Below are 21951 nucleotides of genomic sequence, written 5' to 3' on the forward strand. Positions count from 1 at the left end.
GCCAGCACTTTAGCCACAATTTTATAAATACTGCCCACCAAACTTATTGGCCTAAAGTCCTTTACTTCCAAAACTCCTTTCTTTGGGATTAAGGTGATGAATGTTGAATTGCTACTTTGTTTATGATGGCTGAATTGAAGAAATCCTTGAACATTTCCATTAAGTTCAATTTGATAATATCCCAACACAATTGGTAGAAGAACAAAGGAAAACCATCCGGACCGGGAGATTTGTCTCCATCCATACCAAAAACTGCTTCCTTAACTTCCCGTTCTTCAAACTCCCTTTTTAGCCAAGCTTGTTGTCCCTCCAACAAACAATTTCCTTCCCAGTTAGACAAGTAAAAGGATCTGTTGTAACTCTGTGTACAGCTCCTTAAAAAAATTCAGAAACTGCTCCACTATCTCCTCTTGTTCCTCCACTTCTCTTTGTGCCACCTTCAGTTTTGAGATGTAATTTTTTCTTCGTCTTCCTGTGGCTTATCTGTGAAAAAACCTTGAAATTTTATCCCCCTCCTTCAACCATTTTACTCTAGATCTTCGCCTCCGGTCTACTTCTTCCCTCCTAACTACCTTTTCACACTCTTTCCTTAATTCCTCCCTTCTTCTTCTCCCTTGGCCATCTAAATTCCCATCTTGTTCCTTGCATTCTAACTCATCCAATTCCTGAATTATTTTTTTTTTCTTTAGCAGATGCTTTGAACTCTTCCTTTCCCCATGATCTTAACTTCCTCTTTAGGTACTTTAACTTCTGAAGAAAACAAAACCCAGCCCAACCGTCCACCTCACACTCCTCCCACCAAGAGGCCACATTGGATTTGAAATCTTTATGTAGTCTCCAAACCTTCTCTAGTCTAAAGGGGTACTTTCCTCTTTTTAAGACTTCAGTTTTTAACACAATCGACCAATGATCTGATGTACACCTAGGTCTGATCTCTTGGAATAAGTCGGGGAAGTGTTCCTCCCAGTCTGTAATCATCAGGAATCTATCAAGCCTACAACTGATCAGATTCTCCTGCATATTCAACCAGGTAAACCTTCCATTGTGAAAGGGGAGATCACGGATGTTGTGTCTTGCTATGAAATCAGAACTCTCTCATGCTTCTGATGATTCTCCTACTATTAGTGCTTTTGTGGCTGGACCTTGTGACATTGAAGTCTCCTCTGATACACCACGGGAAGTCTTCAAATTCATGGAGAGAATCAAGCACTTCCCAAAATCTCACTCTGTCCCGAGGGGAGTTGGGCCCGCACACTCCTGTCAGATTCCAGTTGAAACCATCTAATACATTTGTAAACAAGACAGAGATGGAGAACTCTCCAGCATCTATTTCTGTTCATGAAACCACCTCCTCTCTCCATGCGATGATGATTACTTGGTTACTCCTGCTGTCCCAATGGCTGGCAAGGTTGCCCATTTCTTCCCTCTTAATCCTTTTTTTTGATCAATTCTTCTCTCTTAATCCTCATACAACTTTTATTAATTTCCCATCCACCAAATCCTTTTTAGTTTCCTGTATGATGACGATATCCGAATTTTCCCTCTTAAGGGTTTCTTTCACTAAGCTTCTTTTCATTCCTCCTCCCAAACCCCTTAAGTTCCAGCTTAGAATCTTCTTGGAAGCTCTACCACATTTTTCCCTTACCAACCCTATTTCCCGCACTGAAGGGTGAATTCACCTTCTGACTTGTCAAATCCCATTGGAGTCTTTTCAGTTCCCTGTTTGTCCCATTCTTCTTCACTGTCCCTATCTTGGTCGCAATGCACTTACTTTTGTTGTTGTTAGTGTCTCCTTCCTGTCTAAATTCCCTTACATCATTCACTTCTGTCATGCCCAAGTTTCTGGTCAACTCCTGTAATTCCACATCTCATCTTTCAATCCTTTTTCCTGCACTCGAAGCTCTTCACCGCTCTGGCTATTTGAACCACTTGTTGCTGATCCAGAGTGTGAGGACTTTTTCATCGATTGAGAAAGCAAGGCACTTGAACCTGAAACACAAACATTAGAGGTTTGCAAGTGAGAACCAGGGGAAGCATGCGAAGAAATTAAAGATTCAAAAGCAATGCTAGAGGGGGAGGGTAAGGTAAAGCTTGGGTTGTGGTTAAAGAAAGCTGGTGGCGAGCAACTTCGCTCCTTCTGCAGAACGTTCGAATCCATAATCTGGGTTCACTAGGTGCATCAACTGCAAAATCTCAACTCTTCCCCAAACTTCTCTCTCTTCGAATAAGAGCTTTGACATTCTAAGAGCCACCTCACGGGCATCAGAGACTTCTTCTGAGAAATAAGAGCTTATCTCTATTTCTGAATCAGATAGCTTGTCTTCTTGCGCAGAAGAATCCAAACAAGGAGTTGTAGGCTTATTTACTTCTCTTCCTATACCTTTGAGACTATTGGGAGTGTTAGGAATTTCTTGGTTCTCGAAGGTGGGTGTTTCAGGGGTGATTGAACCGTCTGCTCTCTCAGCTGGATAATCCTCGAGGGCTTTGTTCTTAAGTTGGTCCAACTTTCTTAACCGTGACCGGTTTGGGTCGGCTCAGTGGGTCAATTCAGGATTTTGGACTTACCCGAATCTGAACCAATGGGTCTTTCGCTTTTATCCCAATCTTCCTTAGAGGTTGAGAGTCTTTCCCTTTTCCTTCTTTACTGTAATTAGAATTTTCACGCCGATTATCTCTTCTGTGCATAGATTTGTTCTTCGAGCTCTTTCCTTCTTTAGAAGTTTTTTTTTGAAAACTTGCATTTGGAGACTCGATCCTTACACGAACTCCTCTGCACTACAGCTGTCACATCTGCCTCTCTTAAATTTCCACGTGGCTAAGAGCCATTTGGGCGAGTCGGCTCGGTGATTTGCAGGTGTGATTCATTCATCTTCTCCACTTCGACTGCCAAGAAGAACCAGATGTTCCTTTCGAGCAGAGGGATTGAACGTGGTACAGAGTGTATCCCCCTGCTTCTTACCCTTATTCTTGCGAAACACATATCCTGGAAGTGCTTTGTTTTTTCATCTACTTCTTCAAGCCTAGCACAAAGGCTCCCTATTAAAGCAAACACCTCCTCTTTCCATAGATGGAAGGGTAGACCCTTGATGATTAGCCATCCATTAAAGCTTAGGAAGTCTGGAATCACATCCACCATGGTCACCAACGGGAGATCAACACCCACTTTTTGAACACAAATATCTTCTCCAACCTCGTCCATGCCAAGACTGCCTCTTTTGAAGGAGTGAAACCCACTGCTCTATTTGGCTCGAAGGGGGTTAGTTGCAGCCAGTGATTTAAAAGGTGCGCCTAGGCACACAGGTGAGGCGCATTTCAATGTAGGCGCCTTGCCCAGGTCCTGGTGCGCCTTGCGCCTCAGCCCAGGTATGCGCCTTTTGAAACTTTGACGCTTTTTTTGTGTCTAGCGGCTAGGGCGGCGGCTCCGGACCCCCATGCCACACCCCTATTTGGTAGTGTTGTTCATTCATTCACCCTAATAAAATGTCTTCTTAAAAAGCAATTAAAACTATAAAATCATTATTTTTTGTGTGAGAACTAAGAATTTAAGACCTAACGTGGACTTGTTTGGGCTTGCCTCAAGGGGCGTGGTACAGAGGTGGCCTGTAGAATCGGGAATGCAATATGTTTTACATATCACATTAGCTACTTGAAGTAGTGCAATTCAGAAAAAAAAAAGAGATTGTGGGTTTTATATGCTTGAAAATGTTTTACATATTTGATTTCATTTTTAAATTCTCATTTGGATATGCTTTACATATTATATTTATGTATTTTAATATTAGATAATAGGTTTTTCAAAACATTATATTTTTATTTTAAAATTAAACTTTATATTTTTATTAATATTATGTTTAATATATATATTTTTTAATTTTTTGCACTTTTTTGATTTTTTTTGCCTTTTTTTAAAATTTTAGCCTTTTCTTTAAAAATTTTTGCACCTTGCTTAAAAAGGCACGTGCCTCGCCTTGTGCCTTGCGCCTTAGGCACAAATTGACCACTGTGCCTTTTTTGCACCTTGCGCTTTTAAAACACTGGTTGCAGCAGAGCGGGGGCATGCAGGTTTGCAGATAGCCCTAGCTCTACTTCCCTCCAACTCTGATCTTCTTGTTTTGTGCACACAAGGGCTGTTTTCCAGATTCCAAAGGTTTAGTCTTATGCTCGATAGAGATAAATGCTGAAGACGTGGGAAAATTTTGGGTGATCTTACAAGGTAGTAAACACTTAAAGGTTTGTTGGAAGGTCTTCCATCCACTACTATTTTCTTCTCCTGGAATGCATATACTGTGTGGCGCATCTTCTTTCTCCCACTGGCTTAGTCGAACATATCTCCCCATCTATTTTCATTAACTTGAAACAGGAGAACCCTGCCCCTTTCCGTTTGCTTCTTAGGGTCTATAGTTCTTCCTCTGTTTTCCACCGGTGATGTCTATTTTCCCTTGAACCTGCTTAACCTTTGGCCCTTCTTTTGTCAGGGTCGACTTCACCTCCCCTTCGACAGCTTGAATCTCCTCCCTCCTCCTTTCATCACCCTTTTTCTTTGCATCTCATCCTTTTAATCTCTTCCTTCTGTACACTCTCTTATATTTGTTAGAAGGACCTGCCCCAATCAAACCGTCTTTTAACCTCACGAAGACCTTAGACACATGAACAAGGCGACATTTACTTGGCTCTCTAACTTTTTCACTCCTATAAATCCTACGACACCTTTGTTCTCTGCTTTTCTCTACCCTAGATGTACTCCGATCCTACCAGCTGAGATTTCGAACTTTTGAAAATCCTCGCAGCCTAGAGATGAGCTAGTTTTTTTGTTCTTATCCAAAACCTCTCCTGCAACCTCATCACCAGATTCAGTATTTGCACTCTCAGTGTCATCCCCTCCACAGTCAGTTCTTTCAAACAATCCTTCCTTGTCCTCCCCTTCCCACCTCACCAACTCCTTTGCTACTTCCCCAGAAACCACTCCTTTCCTTCTGATCTTTTGAGCCTTCTGAACAAACAGCCACTTGAGTCCCCTCCATCACATTCCATGTCTGCAACGAAAATGAAAAGATCTTGACAACGAAGTCACCAAAAGAGATAAACTTACCTGCTTGCTGAATCGAACTTGTCTTCCCCCTCTTCCTTTCATCGCAGTATGCTCTTGGATTAAGAGGGTGAACAACAGAGCTTCCACATTGAGCACTCTTCAGAAACACTTCACGAGCAATCTCGGGACTGGGGGTGGTTATGGTGATTCTGTAGGATAGAAAGATGAAATGTACAAAATTTTCACTAGTGGAACCTTCCCCCTTCGGAGATGCCTATTCTAATAGACATTGTGAATGTGTTTCTACTTGTTGCATAGCCTCTTGGAATTTGGACATAGCTTTTTTTTTTTTGATCAATAACTGTGGATTGAATTAATATTAAAAATATGAGAATATACAGGGCAAGGGGGATAAACAATCTTAGCTCCCAAGAACAACCATTAAGCATCAAAAGAACAAAAATTACAAGACAGCCCAAAAAATAGAATGTCTATTCACCCCTTGTCTAGCTAGACCATCTGCCAAAGAGTTCGCACTTCTTTTACCCATTTGTATTGGATTTCCATGACCTTAGTCAGCCACTTGAATTTCCTCTTTTCATTACTGTAATTCCAAAGTCTAAGATTATCCTCTTTCAGCCAGTTTACCACCACTTCAGAATATCCTTCTATGATCAACTTGTTAATATGCATATCTTTGATTCCTTGTACCCCTTCAAGAGCTGCAAGTATCTCAACTCTCAAAGAATCTCCCACCCCAACTGATCCAGAATACATAGCTAACAGCTTCCCTTGTTCATCTCTTATTACTCCTATTCTGGATGGCCCTGGATTGCCCAAGCTGCTGCCATCAAAGTTCAGTTTAACAATGTCATGGGGTGGGGGGATCCAACAAACATTTGAGGCCTTCCTCATTGGAACAAGTTCTGCTATCTCCTTCCACTTTCTTTGCAGCTCATCAACTGAGAATTCTGCGAACAGAGCCAAGGTTTTCAGCCAGTGTATAACCCTAATGTGGATGACCTCCAGCATTGCTTCCAAACTTCTCTCCTTATCTATAAATATTTGTGAATTTCTCTCCTTCCAAATAGTTCAACAGACTGCAGCCCTCGTACACCTCCACGTAAACTTGGCCCTTTTTGTTGGCCGAAACGGCATACATGTGAATAGGCTTTGCACATTCGAAGGGGGGGGGGGTCCACCTGCACCCAAACAAAGAAGTACACTACTCCCAAATGATGTTAGTGAACCGACAAGAGATTAGTAAGTGATATCCAGACTCACCATCAGCTTTACAGAGGACACACCAGTGAGGGCAAAAACAACTATTGGGTCTTTTTCTTTGAAGTAAATCTGCTGTGTTAACTCTTTCCAGAAAGGCTTTTCAACAGAAACTCCCAACCTTAGGAGGTATAGGATGACACCACACCTCTTTAACAGGGAAAGACAAGCCCGGAGAAGAAGAATGTGTGAGAGCACTAAAGAAAGATGCACAAGTGAAAGAACTAGAGGGAGTGAGAGTCCAAATTCTACTATCTGCCTTTATTGGCTCTAGGAACACCCCTTCAAGAATGGATAACAGTGATGAGATACCATCAAGCTCTGTATCCCTGATATCTCTTTGCAGGCCCAAGTTCCAGCCGACCCCAGAAATAGAATTAGAAGGAACAATGAATGAAGACACCAGTTCGTTTTTAAAAGTGGAAAGGGCAAAAAGGCTTGGGAATTGGTCTTTTAGGGAGGAGTCCCCAATCCAAACATGTTCCCAAAAATTAATGAGATTGCCTGAGTGCAAGTCATACCTGATCCATGGAGAGAACAAAGGTAGAATAGCTTGAATAGCTTTCCAAGGAGATGCTCTTGTACTCCTTGCTAGAATCCCAAAGTCCCATCCATTTGCTGCAACCCCATGAATACTTTCCACTATCTTCACCCAAAGTTTGTCCTTCAATGAGAACCTCCAAAGCCATTTCCCCAGAAGAGCCAAGTTCCTATTCCTTAAATTCCCGATACCCAAACCTCCCTCCCTCTTACTCCCACAAACCATCTCCCACCCCACCCTATGGTCCTTCTTCTCCTCCCTCGGCTCCTAGAGAAAGTCTCATTAGTTTTTCTAATCTACTAGCCACCTTTGTCGAAATCTTGAAGATTGACAAAAAGTAAACAGGAAGGTTAGTTAAAGTAGACCTGATTAGAGTGGTTCTCCCTCCAAGAGACAAATAGTTTTTCTTCCAAGTTGCTAATTTCTTTTCAAACCTCTCCACAACCGGAACCCAAAACTCACCTTTCTGAGGGTTATCACCCAATGGCAAACCAAGGCAATTAAGGGGCCAGTTTGCTATTGCACATTCTAAAATGTCTACAACCTCAGAGATCTCCCCCTCGCCCATATTTACCCCAACTATACAACTCTTCTCAAATTCACCTTAAGGTTTGACATTTACTCAAAAAGTCGTGTAGTGAGCTTCAAATTTCTAATCCTGTTAGGGTCCCTTGCTTCACAAAAGAGTGTGGTGTCATTTACAAATTGCAAATGTGTGAGTGGCACAAGCTTCCTCCCAACTCTCCAACCTCTGATTAAACCCCTGGAATTTGCTCTATAAATTAGTCTCCCCAGAATTTCTGCTACCAAAGTAAATAAAAAGGGAGAGAGGGGGTCTCCTTGCCTAATCCCTCTCAAGGCTCAGAAGAAATCGACCACTGTCCCATTTACCAGTATGGAGTAATGGCAGTTCTTGATACAACCCAAGACCCATCTGCACCAATTATCCCCAAAACCAAAATTGGTCATCACCTCCATCAAGAAAGACCAATCCACCAAATCATAAGCCTTTTCCAAATCTATTTTACAAATCACCCCTTTTTTCTTGGATCTCTTAAACTTCTCCAAGCTCTCATTTGCTATCAGAATCTGATCTGTTATCTGTCTCCCCTTCACAAAGGCTCCTTGATTATCTGCTATAATTGTTGGGAGCACTTTCCTTATTCTGATGGACAACACCTTGGTGATAATCTTATAAAGGCTGTTGACTAGGCTGATCGGCCCGAAATCCTTTGGGTGACATGCATTCCTCTTCTTAGGAACCAATGCAATAAAAGTGGAGTTCATCCCTTGGTTGGTCACCCCCCTCTAGAGTGGAATTCATCAAACACAGTCCATAGATCTTCCTTTAATATCTCCCAACAATCTTGATAAAAAGCCATCGTAAAACCATCTGGACTGGGTGCCTTTGATCTATCCATAGAGAACACTGCCTCCCTTGTCTCTTCCACTTCAAATTTCCTTTCCAACCAATCCTTATCCTCTATGTGCAAAGTTGGCCATTCCATACCCTCAATCCACACCCTACTATTTAGGGGTTTTCTAAAGATAGACCTAAAGTGATTTGCAAAAGCCCCTGCTATTTCTCTTTGGGTGGATATTGTAACCCCTTCAATCTCCAGACTAGATACAAAATTCTTTCTTCTTCTTCCACTTGCCACCGCATGAAAAGTTTGGTATTCCTATCCCCCTCCTTTAGCCATTTACACCTTGATTTTTGTCTCCAACTTATTTCCTCCTGAAGAAGATAATCCTCTAACTATTTATGCAATTTCCATCTTAGTTCCTTATCTTCTTTTGTAAGACAACCCCTTTCTTTCTTGCCATCCAGGTCTTCAATTTGTGCAATCACTATTTGCTTTCTTTCCTCTAATCTCCCAAACTCTAACAGATTCTACTCCTTGATTTTGCCTTTCAGATATTGGAGCTTCTTATGAAACCTCATTCCACTCGATTTCATTGTTGGATTGCTTTCTAGCCACTACTCTTTGACTTTCTTTATGAACCCCGGGTGTCCTAGTCACATGTTTTCAAATCTAAAGGGAGCAGGACCAGCACTTCTCACTTCCTCCCTACAGATTACAATAGGCCTATGGTCAGAGGTCACCCTTGGATATGCTCTAGAGTTTAGATTCCCCCAATGTTCTTCCCAGTCATTTGAGACTAGAAATCTATCCAGCTTAGAGCAAATCGGGTTCACTTGGAGATTGGACCAAGTAAAACAGCTGTGTGATAGTAGGATCTCTTTAAGCTCGTAAACATCCACAAATTGATTGAATTTCCTCATACCCAATGTTGATCTCCGCCTCAAACTATTTGTCTCTTCTAGGAATCTTATAACATTAAAGTCACCTCCAAGACACTAAGGCCCTTCCCATTGTCCCATTTTATCGGTCAGTTCTTCTCACAACTTCCTTCTCTCTCTGTAATCATTTGGATCATTTACATTGGTAAGCACCCATTCAAACCCATCCTCCACTTGTTTAAACTTCTGGGAAATTGAAAATTGGCCTATTAACTCTTCCTGACCTATGAGTACTTCATTCTTCCACATTGTGACAACACCCCCCCGCAGACCCCCAAGAAGGCAGAGCCGCCCAACTAATCCCCCTGCCTCTCCAGACACTCCTTGCCCACCTAATGTCAAAATCTGTTCTCTTGGTCTCCTGCGAGAGTACCACATCTGGGTCTGTTTTCTTGATGGTCTCTTTTATTACTGTTCTCTTCCTAGCACTTCCCAAACCTCTGATATTCCAGCTTAAGATCCTCATCTAACTATCTTCTTTCCCCTTAGACCCTCCTGCCCTCAGTTATTCCTCTTCCTTCTTTCTCCTTTAACCTTCAAACCTCTATCTCCTCCCACCTCCTTTAGCAGCCTTTCAGCCTCACTCACTCTTCTCCTTTTAGATTTTGCTTCTTCTTTCTTTGTTTTCAAAAATACTTTGAGAGCATTTGGATCTTTCAATTTGCACCCCGGTTTCTGTACAAAACCCGCCACAGAATCCTCACTACTTACATCTCTTACACTTGACTTTCTACTTCCCTCCCCTGTTTTTGTCTCCCCCCTTCTATCTCCTTCCTCCTCAGAACCCTCTACTCTACTCCCTTTGGCCCTTCCTTTTGACTGTTTCCACCACTGCTTCATTTAACAGACACTCTAAGATTTCTAGGATTCTTTTCTTTTCTTTTTTTTTTTCCTTTTTTGTTTCTCCTTCATTCCCTACTTCTCTCTCCTGACCCTCACTGTCGCTTCTATTTTCTCTCATCTCATCCCCCCTTCAAGGGCTGCAGCCTCTGGGTTGGGTAGATTGGGAGTGCTGGAGTTGGATACAAAAACAGTCTGGCCTTGACAAGGAATGTGGGTTCCATCTGGTTCCAAGGCTTGGTTTTGATTAGTTAGCCTTTTCGTCACCTCTGTTAAATCTCTTACCCACCTGTTTATGACTCCCCACTTTGTTCCTGTATTGCTTTTGAGAAGTTTCGAGGGATCCCTTACAAAAAACCTGTTTGACAAGGAGATTTTGAGATTGAGCTTCTGAGTGTGAGTTAGAGATTCCACCCCCAGAGTTCGAAATGTGTTCAACGACAACAATGTACGGCTCTTCCTCAGCACAATGAGACGTTACCGCACCTGGTCTTTGTGAGAACAATATATCCAGATCAAAAGTTGCAGCAACTTCTTCCTCTGAAAACTTCTCACCCAAAACACTGCCTAAACTGGACTGGCAGTGTTTGGTCTGTCTTGTTCCTCCATTTCGCAGTCCACCCAGCCCTCATCAAAACCATCCTTTTCCTCGAGATGAGCTCGATCGTACCTGGGGTTTGGTCTGTCTTGTGATGTTCGTCCTTCCCTGGGTGTTTCAGGAACTGCGCGAGGCACCCACTGGAGAGTACTTGAGCTTTGCTCTGGCTGCCTAAGATCACCTACAGCGCCCTCGTCCAAAATTTTCAAAGAAGAAGATAGACGATGTCTATCATCTATAGTCCCCAACCATCTCCCCCGACCCACGTGCTCACTTAAACAATCACGTGGGTAGGGATTCCCCCTTCTGGCTGAACCGATCGGTCCACCCACCGGTTCAGATGACCCGGCCTGCAGAAATCTCCCTTTCTTAACCATGTCAGCGAAGGTATCTTGTCCCTTCGAATTACCAGCTAATTCAAAAAATTTTGAATTTATTTCTTTTAATAGGTTTCGTGGCTTTTGGTTCTCTCCCACCGACTTTTCAGCTTCCTTTCTAAGCTGCCTCCTATTTTCAGTCTTACCCTCCAGCTGTAGGCCCCTAGTAATCCAACCCTCCACTTCAGCATCGTCTTCTACCTTGGGTCTTCGACCCCACAGTTCTGCCTCCACCTCTGAAACTAACCATACTTTTAAACCATGTACCTTCAGCAAGAACCTCTATTGTTCTTGGGAGCGATTCCGATCTCACCCTGACCATCCTAACCACAGTGGCACGAAAATCTTGCAGATGGACTTCCTCCATTTCTCCACCCAGCAGCTTCACAATATTTCCCAGATTTGCTTCATTCCAGAGATGGAAGGGAAGACCTACCAATTTGAACAGGAAACTTCCGCAGACATGTTCCATCTCATTACACAACGGTTTCCAGTTTTGCATCTGAATCAAACCTTCTTCACATTCAAAAGATGTAAATCCCTTGATTTTTTCATCGTCAATTCTCAACACTGCCTTCCTGTCTGAGAATGGTTTCAGAGCAACCTCGGACTCCAGCTTCAAGTTGTGCACCATTGAGTTTAGGACCTTCCTCCAATCTTGTATTGCTTTGCTCGTTGAGATCACCATTCTTTGCTCGTTGAGATCACCATACCATTCTCGTTGACGAGCGACTCGTCAAGGTACCAACTAGTCGGACTCCTCGTCATCACGTATCATTTAAATAATTAATAATTATTTATATTTTGGGTTCAACTATGATATGGGAAAGATATGATATTTGAAAAATTTTGACCAATCAATTGGTATCACAAATGTGGTAGCTAATCAAGTGTTATTTATCAAATTCATGGGTGGATTTTGATTGGTCAAAACTCTTCTGATACATCATAGATTTTTCCTTATATTTTATATACTACTTTTAATATTTTTTTTTACGATACAAAAAAAAACAATAATTAATTTCAGCTAGGGTTGTTCATCAAATTGGTGAAACCGACCAACTCGACCCAAGTTGGTTAGTTTCCTAGTATTTCCGGTTGGCCTTGGTTCAACAATTTCCCAATCGACCATGTTGGATCAGTTTCGCTTTGGCCATTTGTAAATTGATCAAAATCGAACAACCCGACTATATTTCTTAGTCTAAAATATTTTATATCATAAATTTATTTTTTAATAATGTCACTGTAATTTTTTAAAATTTAAATTTAAATTTGTAAGTTCAAATCTTTTGAACTGACCCACCAAACCGAAAATTGACCCAAACCGATACAACCTGAGTTGGTTTGTTTTCACTAATGGGCAGTCAGTGTCGGGTGACCAACTCCCCATCCCGACTTAAGTTGATTTGGTTGGCCAAACAGCCTACAATTGAACCAAACCAACCTGTGAAAACTCCTAATTTTATCTAAACTAATAGTTTAATCTCTAATAAATAACAATAGTTTAATCTCCAATAATTATTGAAAATATATTGATAATGAAAATACAATAAATAACTAATAAAAATACAATAATTACAAAAATACAATAAATACAATAAGTACAACAAATTAAATTAAAAAAAGTTAAATAACAGTAGTTTAATCTCCAATAATTATTGAAAAATTTTTCGTTAAATAACAAAACAAAAATAGATTTATACGTAATTATTAAAAATATATTTATCATAATAAAGCAATAAATAATTAATGAAAACACAATAAATATTTATTTTTAGTATATATAAAGATATAATAAATATAGATTAAGATTTTAAAATTATTATTAATAAATATTATTTTTTTGAAAGTTATTTTCTAGAATTATTAATTGATATAAGTGAAATTAGTTATCTACAATATTATTTAGTTATTTAAAAATATCATTATTTAATTTATTTAATTTTTAAAATATTCATTATTTATTGAATTTAATAATCTATAAAATTATAATTTATGCTATTATTACCTAATTTCGTTTTTAATTTTGTAAAATATTAAATTATTATTAATTTGAATATTATGTTATAATTAATTTTCTAGTTTTAGGAAATTTTTTAGATTTATTACACAATTTCATTATTTTAACTATTTAAAATCTAGTTATTGTTAAATATTTCGTTAGTTAAAATATTTAGTTACTTAAATATTTAAATAATATATAAAATATTTAACATTTTTTGTTATTTGAATTTTATTTATTTTAAAGTTATTACATAATATTAAATATTTTGTTATATAATTATTTAGCTATTTTTCGTATTTTTTATTTAAGATATTTAGTTATTTCAATATGCAAATAATATTTGATTTTTAAATGTTAATTTTATATTATTTAAATAACATTTAAATTGAATAATCCGGAAAACTATAATTTATATGGTTAGTACATAATTTCGTGATGAATTTTGTGAAAATATAAAATTACTAATAATTTGCATATTATACCTATTATAATTATTTTCTTTTGTGTTTTTAATAAATATTTTAGAAGTTATTATATAATTTCGTTAGAATATTTAAATAACTTTTAAATTTGTTAATTCAAACTTTAGATAGATATAGATTAAAAGTAGGGGAGAGGATAAATAGGAATTAGAGATATTTTAGGAGAGAAACTCTACTAAATTAGAGATAATTTAGGAGATAAATAGGAATTAGAGATAATTCAGGAGATAAATAGGAATTAGAGATAATTCAGGAGATAAATAGGAATTAGAGATAATTTAGGAGAAAGTGGGGGAGGTAGTTTTGGAGAGGATATTATTTAGGTTATTGGGAACGTGTGGGAGAGAGATTTTAGGTAATTTTTTATGGGGAAGGAGAGCATCTCGTTGGTTTAAAAAATGACATGGAATAAAAAAATAAAAAATTCAAAAAATGGAGAAAATTTCTAGACTGTCGTGTTTTAGTGTATATATATATATATGTGTGTGTGTGTGTGTAGATTTGCGCAACCCAACGTAACAATAAACAGAAAATAAAAAGACCAAAGTGCCCCTGCGGCGCATATTACATAGTTATTAACGGATTTAACAAGTTTCATTATCTACTTTTTCTGGAAAGATGACACATCTTTCATTTTTTTGGATGCGTGTGTTAAAAGGAACCTTCCTCACCTATTGAACATATGAAATGATTCCTGGTGTTTCTTTTGTTCTTTTGTTTCTGATATTGTTGAGAATCATTTTTATTTTATAAGTGTTGTTTTGATATACAATCATTGTGTGCAGTGTTTCAAGCAAGATAAAATATTTGGCATCACCAAGTTCAAGTTTATTTTCACACGAATCCTTGCATGCATTGTTTGATACGGGGCCTTCTCAGAATGCGCATCGTTGCAGGGGAGCGCGATTCATTGTTAGAGCTGATACTGTAAGTATATTTCTGGCTTTCCTTTTATCAATTATCTGCTTGTTCTATTCCTTTTTTTATTTTTTTTATTTTTAGTGGAATGCTCATTGACTGTTCATCTTATAGTCTTAAGTATTAACATTCTTTGCATACAGGACTACTATTCTGTCCTTGGGGTGTCAAAAAATGCCAGTAAATCTGAAATAAAAAGTGGTAAGTATGCCTAGTCCATCTTTTTTAGAGCCCTATTGTTATCATGATCATAAAAGTGGATTAGTATTCTGTCCATCTTTTTATGCTTTGTAGCTTTCTGATGTAAAATTGACCTTGTTTTCACACAACCTCTCTGCACTGAGCTTCCCTTTATTAATCAGGTTTTCTATTGAGTTCACCTATTTTGATGTGTGATTCCACCATATGCCAATTTTGGTAATAGAAGTGCTTACATTTGGATTTGTCATTTGTCATTTATACAACACTTTTAGTACAATGTCCAAGGGCTAATTTTATTACAAGGGGACTTGATATATACAGTTGCAAAAATGCCCCAGTTGGGCTATATACAAACATATGATAACATACAACTGAAGCATATTAGTACAATAGAACAAGTAATAACACATTATGTACAGGTTTTATTACAATTTTAGTACAATGTCCAAGGGCTACTTTTATTACAAGGGGACTTGATATATACAGTTGCAAAAATGCCCCAGTTGGGATATACAAACATATGATAACATACAACTGAAGCATATTAGTACAATAGAACAAGTAATAACACATTATGTACAGGTTTTATTACAATTTTGTCCACAGTTGTGAGTTATTTACTACAATCCAGGCCCATGGCAGTATCTGTCGAGAGAAACCAGAAAGCTGGTGCAGGAACTATGAGCTCACTTTTAGTGGACAAGAAGAGAAGCAAAAAATTTTGCAGATACTCTAGCCAAACAAGAGGCGAATGGGGATCAATTACTTTGCTGATTGACCAACTTATAGCCTTGTGCATAGTACTTCAAAGGGTATATAGGGGTTATGTGTCTGACAGTGCTTGGAGGCCATGTGATGCCTCAGCATCCTATGTCTTTGTAAATTAAACATTTTTATCATCAATAAAAGTGAACAGTTACCAATAAAAAAATCCAGAGATCTGTCTCCCTCAAGTATTGAATATATTCCAATAAAACCTGAAAGATTTGTTGCTCTCAACTTGTGTCAGGGAGAATCCTAATTATTATTGTTGTGATATATTGTTGATTTGAGAAAACAATAACAAACTTAGCAGTATGTAATGTATTGGACTACCAGACTAGGTTGTGTTGTTGTGGTTGGTCACTTGGTTGGGCTTAGACTAGGGGTAGGGGTGGCAATTGGGCGGGTTGGGTTGGGTTTGGTTTGGGTCGAGTTTCAATCCAACCCATCTAACCCGTCAACCCATTAATGACCCAGTTATATAAAATTAAATGGGTTGGGTTCAACCCAAACCCGCTTTAGCCCAATCCAACCCGCCCAAACCCATTAATCTTATATTTATGGACTTAAAAAAGAAGCTCTCTCTCTCTCTTAACAAATAAGTTAGTTGTAGCTTGGTGGTTATTGTAGTTATTATTTATATCCATTTGACTATGTTCGAATTCGGGTTTGACCGAACCACTTAGGTTCAAACTGGTCAGACCAACTTAAACCACTTAGGTTCAAGGGTGGTTGAACCGTTTAGATCTGGATCAATCTGGCTGGACTGGTTCAGCCAATGGTGGATTGACTTGGACCGGACCATATCAGGTTTGTGCATGGGTTCGACCGGATTCGGGTCGGACCGTGTGCATATTGGTCGGATGGACGGTCCAGATCAGGCAAAAGTGTGCGGAGGCTGAATCATCCCGTCCAAAACTGTTTTGAATTCGGGTCGACCCAAATCGACTTGTACTGGGTTGGGTCGGAGTGTGTGAATATTGGTTGGGCCGGACGGCCCAAAATGAACAGAGCAAGCGGCACTGAACCATCCCACCCAAGGCCTATTTTGGATTTGGGTCAACCTGGATCAGTAAATGTTGGATCGGGTCAGACCGTGTTGAACTGGTCCGGACTTGGGTCAAATTGATTTGGATTTATGTTGGGTGAAGTGTATTGATTCAAGACAAAACTAAATTATTAATAGAAAATTAATGCATTAATTATAAATTATTTAATTCTAATGAAGAAAATTAAAAAAAAAGGCTAAGGAATTAATACTTATGTCTATAATGGTTAACCCAATGGTTATCCACAATCCAACCCAACCCAACCCATTTAAATGGGTGGGTTGGGTGATGGGCTGATCACACAACCCGTCAAGTAAATGGGCGGGTTGGGTGGGTTCAGCGGGTTGGGTTAAAAATTGCCACCCCTAACAAGGGGGAAAACTTTAATTGGTATGCTTGACAAGCATGGGATTGAAGGGTCTGTCCTGCTCAACTCCTTTTCCTTTCTCTTTCTGTTGGTGCACTATTGGGTTTAGGTCACTTGAAAAACTATCCAAGTATAGCTGTTGTTTCTTTTTATCATATCTTGTGTATGTTGGCTTTGCCTCTTTCTTGGTGAAGCTTTGTATCTAACCCTGTTATGATGTTCTGGGTGATTATAATCTCTTTTTTGGCAAAGCTCTGTTATGATGTTATGGACAATTCTATCTTCTTCAGATTTTGATTATTAAAAATGTTTTTTTGGATCTTGTTAATAGTAAACAAAAGGATAAAAAATCTAATTACCCTTATTGTTTACAAGAAATTAATTTTCTTATAAAGATTTTATATTTCTAGGAGATGTCTTGTTCTAAGGCTGTCAATCTTCATGAGTTAAGTTCACAATCTAATAATTAAAAAAGTGTATTACATTGGTCCTGAACCAGAGCAGTGGGTGGTTTCTCAGATAATCCCCTTAAATCTATGGGATTTCACATCAGAGAGGAACACAATTCAATTTGGCACATCTTTAGGACTTATGTGGACCTCCACTAGGGGTGGCAATTTTTCAACCCAACCCGCTAACCCACCCAACCCAACCATTAATTGATGGGTTGGGTTGTATCCATTTAATTCTGGGTTACTACAGGTTGGGTAACCCAATAAAGGGTGACTTAATGGTTTGGGCGGGTTGGGTCATGGGTTCCCAACGGATAACCCATTACCTTTGATGATATTTTGACTCTCTGGTTCCAAACCCTGAATTATTCTCACACTATACCTCTCTCTCTCTCTCTACAATTTTATCAGCAGACCCCCCACATTTTCCCAACCAGCATATCATCCATCATGTGTGCCATTGGGATCTTCTCCATTACCCATTTTCAAGTCTTTATCGGTGAATTTGAGCCATTTCACATGAAGAAGAGATGAACTTACCATATCTTGTATTGTAAGGAGGAGCCAATGGATGCACTGCCACCATAGATAAAGAATTCAGCTATAGTACCTTTGTTTTCATCCGAGAATTGGAGGAGTAATAGGATCGATGAGCTAAAGCTTGGATAATTTCGAGACTTGTATATCAACACCACCAATCAAGACCTCATCTGTAGTAAAAACTGGAGGGGGTAAAAGGCCCAATGAGCCAGAGCTCAGATAATTCTGTGGCTCATTGTCTGTGATTGGTGGGAACTCTCTGACTTCACGACTGTGGACAGGCATAACTTATCTCTTGTTTCTCTCAAAAATTGAGCCCAGAAAGTGTTTGATGAAATATCCCCAAAGATAGAATTAATAACTAAACTCTATACGTTGTGTGCTAGCTTTCATTGTTTCCTTATTTCTTGCTATCTACAATTTGCTTTTCTTTTCTTTTGCAATTTTATTATTTATTTTCATTTATTTTTGTGTTTTTTATAATTCGTGTTATATTTTCCCACAATTTCTATTATCTTTTTGTATTTTTTTTTCTTTATTTTGTTATGCTTTTTGTAATTTTGTTAGCTTGTTTTTTCATTTTTTGTGTTTTCTATAATCTTTGTTTTACTTTTCTTGTAATTTCTATTTTCTTTTTGCATCTTTCCATGCTTTAATGAATTAAAAATTAATGGGTTGGGTGGGTTGGGTTGGGTCAAGGCAGGTTTGGGTTCAACCCAACCCATTTATTTTTCTCTAAATGGGTTATTAATGGGTTGACAGGTTAGATGGGTTGGGTTGAAGCTGAACCCAAACTCAACCCATCCAAACCCGCCCAATTGCCACCCCTAATAACCACCATTTGTATCTAATTGAGAATCTGCACAATTCTTCAAACTTTCCTTGATTTTCTTCAGTCCTTCCAAAATTTATTTTTTCTTAGAGCAAAACTGTGATTATTCTTTGGTGGATTTTTTAGAAATTGGTGAAAGCTTTTTAAGTTATTACTTTAATGAATTTATTTTTTAACGAGTATTAAAGAAGTTTTAATGATGTGCATATGAGACTGAAGAGATGTATAGAAAAGACTCAAAACTAAAACACTTCACAGTGTGACTATGCTTCTCTCTACTCATAAAACATTGGATCTTTTAATCCAGTTCGTTTATATCCACAGAGATTCTATGATTGCATTTCTAAACTATTGAAAGTCCTCCATTTGTGTTCTCCTTAAACATCCCTGAAAAGTAAAAAAGGGACCATGGACAAATGATATAATCTGTACTCCCTACCAAAACTGAAGGCCAGGAAAGAAATGCTTCTCTCATAGAGTGGGGACAAGATCATGAGACCTAAAAGAAAAAGCAAAAGAGCTCCTAAAACAAATGAAAGTGCTCTTGCATTGTATAGCTTCTAATTGTACATGGGTTATTGTAACAAATTCTGATGATTAATAGTTAAAATACAAAATGCTTTATCTTTTCAATAAAAACCGTTGCTGGAAAAAAAAAAGAAAATGTTATTCATCAACTTTTTCTGAAGATCTTCACATAGCATAACAATTTTGTATTTGTATCACCTCATCATGTTGATGGTTAATGGTGATCACCTTAAAAGGAAATGAAATACATGAATTTCTCAACTGCGGGATTGATTAACTTCCCTCAGATACAACTGGAGTCAGCACCCAGCAGTCTGTATATTCCCTTTACTAAATCTATCTTGAACCTTTTTTTTTTGTGTTTGAGTATATTTGGTTTAATATCAACTGATTTAAACTCTTCTGGTATTTTTTCCTTTTTGTATTCATGAGTTAGTTACTTGCTATTTTACCTTTTTCTCATTTGATCTTGTTGGTAATTTACTTTTTGATGTTAAGCTTATCGGAAGCTGGCTAGGAATTATCATCCAGACGTCAACAAGTAAGTTGAATTGCTACAATTGCCTGTTGTGCAGTTGTGCTCATGTATCCTTTTTTTCTTTTTCGATCAGCAACATGATCAAAAGTGCTTATATATCTTCTTATACAGTTGTGTGCATTCATCTTGTGATGTGTGAATTATTTTATAGAGAAATCGACAATCTCTACTTGGCTGTCCATTTTGATGTTTCTATTTATGGTATAGCCATCAAGAATATTGCTTCAGGTTATATGAACAAGGTATCTCAACCCCACTGCCTCACGAAAATAAACAAAATAAAATAAAAAAGGAAGAAAATGAAAAGGTTTGGGTATCTTGTTCAGTATGCATTAGGTGGTAATCACATTGTTTTCTAAGGAAAACATTTGACTGCATTTCTATTGACTTATTTGTCATTAACCATCTTGTTACAATTCAATAACATGTTTGACCTTTTTGTTTGTAAGCTTTGCTCTTTCTTGTCATTAACCACCGTATTACAATTCTTTTGCCATCATTTATGCTATTTTTCCCATATTCATCAAGTTCTTGCATTGGTATCTTGTAACTTTTAATTCTTTCCTTTGCATGCATGTACTTGTGTGCATGGTAATTGCTATATTTTATTAGTTATTTGCTAGGTGTGGGCATACTGTAAATTTTTTTCAACAGATTGGGAAATAATTTCATTACTAAAATGGCAGAACCTCAAGCAAAAGCATAGCTTCTATAGTATATAGCAAGAGATTGGGACTCTCTAGTTATACAGGAGTGCAGATCTATTATAATTGGGAACTCTCTAATATCTATCTTTTGGATGTGCTCACTTCTGGTTATTGCTCCAACACATACATAATTGGGTCAATGTATTTTCTTTCCTTCTTTGTTAGGTTTTGGTCCAATCCAGGTTCTACCCTAATACATGGTCCAAACTCTAAGGTAAACCTCACCCGCCCAAACCTTGCCAAGCTAAATTGAGAAACAGTTCACGCCTGGGTGGGTTGCATAGGTGGAGCTAAATTGTCATGAGGGTGAGCAATTGAACCTACTTGGCTTCTAAAATCCTTAAGAGGTTATTCACAATTTATGTAAGGTTTAAATTCTTTGTTCAAAATTGATCCAACTCAAATAAAGTTTGTGGGGTTAATTCGAAATATATAAAGTTTTGACCCAATAAAAATAAAGCTTCCGAACTCCATTAAAAGCATGGGGGTACCTCTTGCAATGATTTAAAAGGCGCGCCTCAGGCGTGCCTAGGCGCACAGACGAGGCGCATTTTGGGGTATGCGCCTTGCCCAGGTCCTAAGCACACCTCTTTCAAAAGGCACGCGCCTGGTGCGCCTAGGCGTGCACCTGATGCGCCTTGTGCCTTAGCCCAGGCATGCGCCTTTTTAAAATTTTGCGCCTCGAGGGGCGTGCTACAAAGTCGACTCATAGAATCAAGAATGCAATATGTTTTACATCACATTAACTACTTGAAGCAATGCAATTAAGGAAAAAAAAGAGATTGCGGGTTTTACATGCTTGAAAATGCTTTATATGTTTGCTTTTATTTTTAAATTTTCATTTGAATACACTTTACATGTTATGTTTATGTATTTTAATTTTAGATAATAGGTTTTTTAAATCATTTATTTTAAAACTTAAGTTTATATTTTTATTAACATTATTTTTAATATTTTTTAATATTTTTCCTTTTTTTTTTAAATTTTGGCATTTTTTTTGAATTTTTTTTTTGAATTTTTAGCTTTCTTTTTGTAATTTTGTGCCTTTCTTAAAAAGGCGTGTGCCTTGCCTTGCGCCTCAGGCGCAAATTGGCCCTTGCGCTTTTCTTGCGCCTTGTGCTTTTAAAACACTGACCTATTGTAATTTTAAAAAGTTAAGTCATTGTAATGTTTCACATGTGAATGATTAATAATAAATATTTATATATTGATGCTTTTTCCTTTTTATTACTTTAATTTTGGTTGCACCCGCTGACAAAAATTCCTGGCTCTGCCACTGGTGGGTCGGTTAGACCTGAGTTCAGTTGCTAATATTTTTTTGCAGTTTTGTATTTGTATTTTATTTGGGATGTATACTCCAAATTAGAAAATAAAATGAAAAGAAAATATACAGAAGTATCATTGCATAAACATTTATACATGGTGTATATATTTTAGTTTTTCCTTTTCCCTTTTTTCGATTAATAATAGAAACATTATTATGTTCCTGGTTTCATTTTGCAATACAATACTTTACCTTCTTCAAAAAAAAAAAAAGAAACATTATTATCTCAAAAGGGAATTGAAGGGAGATGTACAAGAAATAAATTTCTGATCTCT

General features: G+C 37.9%; 1 protein-coding gene across 1 annotated transcript in view; it reads left to right on the forward strand.

Annotated features, from left to right (window-relative positions):
* LOC104604682 (chaperone protein dnaJ A6, chloroplastic) overlaps positions 1 to 21951 on the forward strand; it is a 33863-nt gene that overhangs the window by 9855 nt on the left and 2057 nt on the right. The window contains exons 3-5 of the mRNA XM_010269149.3: positions 14244 to 14385; positions 14520 to 14577; positions 19606 to 19648. Of these exons, the coding sequence (XP_010267451.1) occupies positions 14244 to 14385; positions 14520 to 14577; positions 19606 to 19648 (243 nt within the window). The remainder of the gene's footprint in view (positions 1 to 14243; positions 14386 to 14519; positions 14578 to 19605; positions 19649 to 21951) is intronic.

This window comes from Nelumbo nucifera, chromosome 5 (assembly GCF_055504915.1).
Source record: "Nelumbo nucifera cultivar China Antique chromosome 5, China Antique-T2T, whole genome shotgun sequence".
Taxonomy (NCBI): domain Eukaryota; kingdom Viridiplantae; phylum Streptophyta; class Magnoliopsida; order Proteales; family Nelumbonaceae; genus Nelumbo; species Nelumbo nucifera.